At 34.7% G+C, this 9,569-nt stretch overlaps 1 protein-coding gene across 4 annotated transcripts; it reads left to right on the top strand.

Annotated features, from left to right (window-relative positions):
* Positions 1–1,266: 1,266 nt before the first annotated feature.
* LOC107031468 (uncharacterized isomerase BH0283) lies at positions 1,267–9,367 on the top strand. 4 transcript variants are annotated; one of them, XM_027911924.1, is made up of 11 exons: positions 1,279–1,520; positions 1,779–1,849; positions 2,393–2,501; positions 3,537–3,619; positions 4,701–4,859; positions 5,854–5,952; positions 7,235–7,432; positions 7,917–8,213; positions 8,414–8,575; positions 8,825–8,908; positions 9,029–9,367. In XM_027911924.1, the coding sequence occupies exons 1-11, from the start codon at positions 1,448–1,450 to the stop codon at positions 9,134–9,136; spliced, it is 1,443 nt and encodes a 480-aa protein (XP_027767725.1). In that variant the 5' UTR covers positions 1,279–1,447; the 3' UTR covers positions 9,137–9,367. The 4 variants fall into 4 exon arrangements, with proteins under 4 accessions (XP_015088347.1, XP_015088346.1, XP_027767725.1 ...); XM_015232860.2 differs by lacking the exons at positions 7,235–7,432; positions 7,917–8,213; positions 8,414–8,575; positions 8,825–8,908; positions 9,029–9,367 and adding an exon at positions 6,032–6,437 and having other exon boundaries at positions 1,268–1,520; XM_015232861.2 differs by lacking the exons at positions 1,779–1,849; positions 7,235–7,432; positions 7,917–8,213; ... (1 more) ...; positions 8,825–8,908; positions 9,029–9,367 and adding an exon at positions 6,032–6,410 and having other exon boundaries at positions 1,267–1,520.
* Positions 9,368–9,569: the final 202 nt, after the last annotated feature.

The following is a 9,569-nucleotide window of genomic DNA, read 5'->3' on the forward strand; positions in this document are numbered from 1 at the left end:
TATAGCACGTGCACAACTTAGAAATCATCGAGTTTGGGCCTATACGCAAACGGAAAATGTTTCAAATCTTTGCCTTGAAAACTTTCTAAGATGATATTTGGTTTCGATTCAGGCTAGTGAAACAATCCAACAATTTTGATAACATAATAATGTAATATATTTTTAGAAGACTCTTATATAAATATACGATCCCATTAATATTATAAATTAATAATTTTTTAAAATTATAACAATATCTAAGACAATTTAGTGAAATATAATTCTAAATTTTTTGTTAGAATTTAAATATAGTGAAACTCATCTCTAACTTTTCTTATTGCATCCAAAGTTTTGGTGCTGTCTTCTCAAACTGCACCAAAACTTCAAGACAGAAGGAAGGATCTCTCATGGATTGAAACCTTTTGCATATGCTTAACAAATGCAAGTAGAAAATTGTGAAGAGTTCTAGACACGATAAATGTCTCCTTATGCGCAAATGGTAGGTATCGTATCGTCTTCAACTTCATCATCAACATTTGTTTTCTCCAATGATATCCACAATATCTTCTAAGCTATGGACCTTTGAACATTTATCACTTTCACTCGATTAATCTAATAGGCTATTAACATCCATCTTGTTGTAATAATCGAGATTATTAATTACGACCTTGAATTCGTCAATGTTGTTTTCACCAGGTTCATTGAAATTTCTTAGGTTTTAACCCCAATGATGTAATCAAAATTAATCTAATAAAATCTAAAAAAACATTTTATAAATTAATAAATATTAATTTATCGATTAAATAATATCTCTATAATATAATAATATTTCACAATCTCGACAATATTAATATAGAGAGGTACTAATGTCTATTTTATGAGCATTATGCAAAGTCACATTATAGTCATGTCGCTCCAATTGTTGGACAAGAAATATATTTGTTTTATGAATATTTTCTTATTGGTTCTTTCGAAAACTGAACCGTTAAGGATTAATAATCAATAAATTGAAAATTAATAAAAAATATCTTATTAATCTGATTAAGAATTTAACGTTTTTAAATATTAAAAATTAATAAACCAAATCAATAATAAGTAAAACCAAAAAATCAATAAACCAAATCAATAATAAGTAAAACCGAATCAACCACCTAACAACACAAAATGAGAGGCCAAGATTAGGATATTCGGACATAGATGTATACATCCTGCCTTTTGATTGGTGGAAGATGACAACTTTTCGTTGCTAATTGGATCACATTACGTGTAAGTTATAAGTTATAACTACACTTCAACCCATTTCTAGGTACCTCATCTGGCTAGGGTTTCATTGGGATCAAAGAGCATATTCTCCATATTCTTCCTCATACATCCAGTTTCCCATTTTCAGCTTATCTATAACAAGATACACCAACCCAATTCAAAAAGGAACAATCTTGATCAACCCCAAGTCGAGAAAACATCAATCATGGCAACCTCTGAGATTTTGCAGACCGAACAAGATCTTCTCATGATGTCTTCCCTTTTTGATGATTCCAAAGGTGCAAACTTTGTCAATTTATATCCAAGAATACACCATAGCTCTGCATTTTATGTGTTTTCTTGATCTGGGTCACTCTTATTTTTGTACTAAGAATATGATATCTAACAGTTTATGATTTTGATGGATTTTGAGATTCGTTCGCTTTTTAAAAAGTGAATTTGATGACCCTCTGCTATTTTCAGTTCATTTTGTTATTGGCTAATTGTTGCGGTGATCTGGAAAAAAATAGTAATTTTTCCCAAGGGATGGATTGCAGGACAAAATGTGAAGTCCCGAGGGTTTGACATCGAGAAAAAGATCGAGTTTCTTGAAAGCTTGGCTGGAAAAGTAATTTTCTGCATCTTTTTTGGAAGTCAGTTTATTTTATTGACTTGTGTATTCATGACAATTTATTTTAGGAATTAAAAATTTCTGTTTGTTTTATATCTGCAATTCATATCTTGGTAGTTTTGGATTAGTGCATGATGAGCTCTTCAATGGGTTTATTGTGTAATTGTATTCAAGAAATGAAATGTAAATAACTTAAATAAGAAAGATCGATTATCCAGACTTACTAGCTTGCTGGAAATAAAAATCAATCATAGTAATCTTTGCACATTGTGGTTTGCTTATCCCATTGTCCAATTAAGTTGAATCTTGCACCTATGTGTCTTAATTGAACATGGACTCCTTTGGTCAGTTTACGGAAAAAATCAGGCTATGCTCGGTGGAGCAACCAAGATACAAGTGTTTAGGGTTGATGGCTTCTTTATATTTTGAAACGTAACATGTGTTTCCAGAATTCTTGTTTCTGTTTATCCAATTAATATACGTATATATTCAGATGATGTATGTTCCAAGTTATGTATGCCAAATATACTATCGTTTCAGGTCAGCAACAGAAGAACTCGCAGATGGTTGAACGATCGTCTTTTAATGGAACTTGTTCCTCGTTTAAATGCAGAAGAAATTAGGGGCTTGTTTGCCCCACCACCTTTTGGTAAGATATCTTTGTATGTGATGTTGTTCCTGAATTGGTCCTTTATTCTGTTTTCGAGTGATAAACATTTTAGAGTTGATTCCCTTTGGAAGCAAACTATGAGGATAGTTCATCAGTTTTCGTTACATTGGTAGAACATAAGGTGCCCATGTATTATAGATGAATAACAAACATGTTTAATTCGGACAAGGATTGTGGTGTCAGAGCTGAATGTGCAATTTTAATTTGTTACTAAAAGCAGTTCTGAATTATCTAGCTACACTTGGTAGGTTATCTTTCCACATTCATTGTCTTCACTGAAGTTGAGACATTTTGAAGCAAAAGGAACTTCATTTTAAAGCAAATTCGTAGTATAGGTTCATTTCTGGCATAGATTATTTAGCACACATGCTTCAATATAATTAAATGAAAAAAGTATTAGAATACATAAGATTTTTCCAGAGGAGCAGTTGTGTCATCCTTCCCCTTTTTTTGCTCTAAACATGATACTGTGGTGGTTTTCTGTGTCACAATTTGTCTATTTGCAGAGCACAAAGTATGTTGCTATTAAGTAGGGAAAATATGAAAAAGGAAGAAATGCCTGTATCGTTGCACCGAAAATGAGGAGGGCTTCGAGTTCAAGTATCTTAATTAGAAGCAGAAATACATATGTTCTCTAGCAGGTTTGCAAATGTTGTGATCATGGTCTACTTATAAGTGGTGGTTGTGATTTTAAAATCACTATTTCTCTTGGTTTTTGAGAAGCTGTTTGTCTGTTCGTCCTCTTTTGTCAACTTAAGTACTTGTCAATTGAACTTTGTTTAAAGAAAAAGTACTTCTCCATTGAATTTATTATTCAACCATTTCTTGGTGAACATGATCTGCCATAATCTCTTCGACCCCTTTATATATGTGCCATAATAGAGAGAGATTTGGTAGGAAAGTGGAAGAGACCTTTTTGTTTATGATTATCAAAAGGAGTGGGAAAGCTGCAGTAATTCTATACTGTTATTTCTGATATAAACTAATGTCTTATCTGGATTTCCTTTCCTGCAGGTGATGATGTGCCACTCTCAGTATTTTGCATGACAAATGTGGAGGAATGGGACAAATTCAGGAATATAGACATGGATAAAGAGGTTATTATATTTTCCTATATGTTACAGTGTGTTCTCTTCATTTATAATCTGGCAACATTTACTTTGAGCGTTTATTGTAACAATACTTACTTCTTTTGATGCTATGCATTGTCAATTTCAATCCCTTTCTTTATGGGTATTCTTTCATAGGTCTTTCTTCTTACAGTTGCAAGAAAGTATAATGGTTAATATTACCATCTACATGCCTATTCATGTCTATGTGGTCCCTAGGATCTATTTCATTGCTTGATTGTGATTTCCTCGCCTATCTGGAAATTTTTCTAAAGACTCATCATCCACTCTCTTGCTTCGGCCAAAATTTGAAATCTATATTCCATACTTCACACACACACACACACACACACACACAAATAAGAGTATCATTCCTTTATTGGTTGGTTCTAGGCTTCTAGCAGACAATTCTTTTAGGTCTGTTAGAAGTGGAGGACTTACATCAGGGCATGTAGAAATGGCTAGTGTGCTGAGGTTACTAAAAGCGGTAGTCCAACTTTGTTATAATATTCATCAGTGCATCTTTCCCATTTTCATGGAGTTCAAATTCCTTGAACTATTCTAATTTTATATTTTGAGTGTTACTTCATTTATCAATAAATGTTTCAAACATTATTTTGACATTTTATTTCACTACCATTGTCATAAATAATAATATATAATTCAGTTAACATCATAAGTATTGTGTTTGGTCAAACACCAACATATACCATGAGATGGATTGAGTATTTGTTTGGGTACTAATCTGATTTCTGTTATGGTGCATTTGCTTTTTTTTGCACTGAATTTCTTTGCACAATTTAGTGAGATGATAGGCATTCTGTTATATTGACTTGAACTGAACCACTTATTGAAGTGCAGTTAGATTGATGATTTTACTATGTGAAATTCATGGTTAATTCTTGATGTATGTCTTCACTCACCCGTTTCAGAAGTTGGCAGCTTTTCTAACTTACTGAGTGAATACTCTTTCTTGGAATTTTCCTTAATGAGCAATAATGATAAGGTTGCAGTGTAGCAAGATTGTCTATTACCATTAATGAGCTTTTATATGCTCTTGTTTGGTTAGGCTTCCATAATGGATGCTCTTGAAGGCAAAACATCAAAGCGAAAGAGTTGTGTGGATAATGATAAGGTTGCAGTGTTGACTGCATGGCATAGAGTGGATTGTCGAACAAGAGATGCAATTAGGCGCAACTTTCTTCCTGAATTGGTCAACAACTATGAGGTATTCCTGAGAACTATTGTGGGTTTGTTCTTCTTTATGCATTGTAACTGAAGGAAATGCTATTTAGCTATTGCATCTGTGTTGCTGATCTGAAGGTGTTGCAATAGACACCCGCTCAACATGCAATAAAGTTTTGATAGAAGCTAAAGCTAGTTGAGCCTCCAAGAGGCGTGGCCGAGCGATTGAAAAGGTTAGAGTGACAAACTTGGGAACTCATATTGGAGTTCTAGTAGAGGCAGCAATAAGTAAATTCTTCTAATCTATCTAAGCTTTCATGGTAGGGTTACGCCATGCTTGTGCTAGTAGGAGATAGCAGGTATCCCATAGGTTAGTCAAGAGTGCATATTTGCCCAAACATCATCGTGTATTAGAAAAAGAATAGAACTTAAGGTGGTTGTGTGTGGCTGATTGGTTAAGTTGGGAACTCTGAAGCTGCAAAATAATTTACATGCCTCACATGGAACAACTTAGATGTCTTCTCCATGATACTCAAGTTGGAATTATTGTAGTAAGGAGACATACAGAGGGTTTTCTTTTTGTCTTTTCCCTAAACTATACTTTAGAGTGGGTAATTGATCTATGCTTGCTGCAGCATTAGGAGTGCTCCACTTTCCTCTCTTCAATTGTTATCTTATTGTGCTGTTCAAGATCTCGGTTTTCTTGTGACTCATGAATCGTGATCATTTGACAATACAAGGTCAAATTATGCATTTCATTTGCTATGAACAACTGTTACTTTTTATGGAATATTCTTGGTGTCTGCTATCCTTTCATACCCTGTTTCCTTTTCCCTTTCGTGTCTTTTAGTTGGTCTCAGATCCTTTGCACTTATGCCTTTGTGTGATAATCTCTTAACTTGCCTTAGCCCCATGTTATTTCTGATAGTGTGTTGGATTCGTTTTTTACATTTTCATTGTTTTCCGTTGCATCTCCATTCATTCTCTTGCTTCTCCTTTTGCTTCTGTTAGTAAAAATTAGCAATATTTTACTGTAGCAATGTATACGAGCATTTGTGAAGGATAGTGATCGAGATGTGCTGGTGCTACGTGTTCAAGACCCCTTCCAGCGATTATTGCTGCATGGTGTTTGTGAGGTATACTTTTTGTGGATCAATAATATCTACAGTTTGCAGCACGCCAGTCATCTTATGAATGTTTAATTGTTTTCCACAGTTCTACAACCTGATATCTGTAACAACCTCCGAAACAGAAGGTAACAAGGCTGTGAAAATGACTAGGATAACGAAGAAGAAAGCTGGTTCAACTGATCTTCCAAACATAACACTCTGCGACTTTCTGAAGATGGCAAAAGAAGGGAGTTGGTGATTCATTTGGCCAGTATGTGGCTGTTGTATAATTACTATGTTGTTCATTATATCAATTTACTCATTAACATCAAATATGGTTGTTCCCTCAGCTATCCCGACGTCTGTACTAATAAATCAATGACTGAATTGGGAAATGTCTTATTTCTAGGTGCTCTTGTTAGGCCAAGGATGGTTGTAAAAGGGAATCTAAATTTCCTTTTGTATATATTTCAGAAATAAACATGCGTTGTAACTTATTACTGCATTTCTTTCTTTGTTGCTCTTACATCTCACTTAATGGTGGTATGAGGTCTATCTGCGGAGACAAAAATAATATGTGATTTCTTTCCATCTTTTCTTAGTTGTGGTGTATAGAGTTATGTCGTACCTATTGTTGGTGGGCTGTTTAGCATCCTAGCCTTGGTTGACAGAGTTACATGGTACCATTTGTTTGGTGGGAGATGACAGTTAATTAGTCGAGGTATGTGTAAGCTGACACGAATAGTACTTGCCAAAATGAGATCAATTTATGTTCACAATGGAGATGTAATCAGATAAAATTGCAAAAGGATTAAATTACAGAGACACCAACTAAGCTACGCTTTGTATTATACTAATTTTAAGCTGAGGGTTTATATGAAACAAACTCTTTCATCCCTATGAGATTAGGTAAGATATGCATATACTATAGTCCTCTTTAAACTCCAAATGGGTATGTTGTTGCTCTATTAGTCAATCAATGAAATAATAAAAAAGGATCAAATGGGTATGTTGTTGCTCTATTAGTCAATCAATGAAATAATAAAAAAAAGAGTGAAGGTTAGCAACTGCAATTTGATAACTTATATACTTGATCCCCAAGTAACACCCACCATTGATTGAATGAGAGTGACCTTTTTCTTTTCTTTCTATAACTATAGCGTCTTCCTTGATTAATCTTTTGTGTTTTGTACAATGGGCAAGAAATTAGTGAAATACTGTGTGGTAATCTCTCTTAATTCCCATTTAATTGAATGAATGTTACAGTAGTATTTTGATTACATTTTGTTGGTTTGTGTAATTTACTCAGGTGGATGCCTTCACTGACACAGCATTCAAAGGGAACCCAGCTGCTGTTTGCTTATTGGAAGAAGAGAAAGATGATAAATGGTTACAATCTGTTGCTGCTGAGTTTAATCTCTCTGAAACTTGTTATCTCATTCCGCTCATTGAACCTGCTAACACAAACCCCAGATTTGGTCTTCGTTGGTTCACTCCTGTTGACGAGGTTCAATTTCTTCCCATTTTAATTTGAACTATCTTCAAGCAAATGCTGAAACATAAAAATTTGGAGCTCAATCCTTCTGATAATTTGTACAATTTCAACTGCGGAATCATTAAACATTTGATTTTGCGCTAAAATTGGGGCAACAATCTCACTTTACTCTTCCTATTAGGTAGGTATATCGAAGAAATCTGTATGCATTGCTTGCTCAATTGTTAATCTTTCCTGCGGGTTGCCCTTTTCTGTGTCTTCGAAATTTGAAAGTGTATGCAAAACTTACGATAACCAGACCTTGTTACTTTCCCCACCTTTTTAGTTATGGGTGAAGTTAGAGAACAAAGTTTGGAGCTCATCTTACTGAAATTTGGAGGAAATGAGAAAATGACTTTTTCATTTTATACCTCATTAGCATTTTTCAAAAGCAAACCCGATTTTTTCCTTTTGAATGAGTGTATATTTTTCAAGTATTTTGCTTTTTTTTTTGCAGGTCGATTTATGTGGGCATGCAACGCTAGCAGCTGCACACTTTCTATTTTCGTATGGCCTGGTTAAAACTGATACTATTGAGTTTTCAACAAGATCAGGAATTTTAATTGCCAAAAGAGTACCAGAACCAAAAGCTTCAAATTCTCAGGACGATTGGCCAACTGGTTACTCAATTGAATTGGATTTTCCTGTTGTCCAAGTAGCCGAGACCAATTTTAATGATGTTCTTGCAATTTCAAAGAGCTTGAATGGCGCATCTGTGGTTGAGATCAATGAGACATCAATGGGTGATCATTTTGTACGCACTTTATCCAGTCTTTGCTTTTATATTGAAGGAATCCTGTAAAAAAATTCATGCAAGTCTGCTTTACAAATTTTTGTGGAACAAAAAAGAAATTTCTTTCAATATCACGAGAAGGCATAGTAGTCAAATTAATTTAATTTAGCCCTTTCTAGGCATGTGAAGATAATTTCATGGTTTATTTTTTTTTTTTGCAGATTTTGCTCCCATCAGGGGAAGAAGTGTTCGAATGCCAACCTCAGATTGATCTTATACAAAACTGCCCAGGCAGAGGAATAATCATAACCGGACCTGCTCCACAGGGTTCCGGCTTTGATTTCTATAGCCGTTTCTTCTGCCCAAAGTTTGGAATCAATGAGGTAACTGCCAACACTTGATTATACTGTGAGCACATATAAGTATTGTATTCAAGCTGATCATAGTCACTGAAAAGGGTAGTGCTGATTTTTCACAATCTAGATAGTTAAGCGAGTCATACAGATATTATTTATTATATCTTCGACAACCTCAGATGCAAAATCTATATGTTGGTATAGCTGATGCATCACAGAGATCTCATGTGTTCTCTTCTTGCATGTATTTTTGTTTTTCCAAACAAAACTTTTCAGGATCCTGTTTGTGGAAGTGCTCATTGTGCCTTGGCTCCTTATTGGCGCAAAAAGCTTGGCAAATGTGACTTTGTTGCTTTAGCGGTACTTACTCGTTCCTTAAAACACGACTGATACTTATTCATGTGTTTGTGCAATCTGGGACTACTTATATTAACCTCATAGTTCTCTTTTCCCTATTGATTTTATTGTATTGTGGTCCAGGCCTCACCTAGAGGTGGCGTCGTGAAACTGCATCTAGACGATGAGAAGCAGAGGGTATTTCTGAGAGGGAAAGCTGTGGCAGTCATGGAAGGTTCTCTTCTAGTCTAATGTTAGCAGTTGAAATGGTCTTAGGTATGAGTTCAGTGTGACTTCTGCAGCAGTCTTCTGTTATTTATGTTTCCAGTGTGTTTAAACATCTATTCTGTGTTTTTCCTTCACTAATAAACATCTCCTGTTTCTCAACCATCATCAGTTCATTAGCCTACAAGTAGTGCAAGTGTTTTGTTAATGTGAAATTGTGGAAAGCTATGATAACCATTACGTGCGTTTCGTTCTCTTCGATCTTCTCTTGAAAACATTTAGTATATCTCGCTCTATTTATATTTAAGCTTTACTGCGGCATAATCTATACTCATCCAACAATAACTCTCACCTGTAATCCGAGTAGGTGTGTCTCCCAGAGTGATTGATTCTGATGGACTACTTCCTAATTAGTTTATAGGTTCTGAACATCAAATATCTTTATTCTAGCTGCAATATT

Source organism: Solanum pennellii, chromosome 9 (genome assembly GCF_001406875.1).
Source record: "Solanum pennellii chromosome 9, SPENNV200".
In the NCBI taxonomy this organism is placed as follows: Eukaryota; Viridiplantae; Streptophyta; class Magnoliopsida; order Solanales; family Solanaceae; genus Solanum; species Solanum pennellii.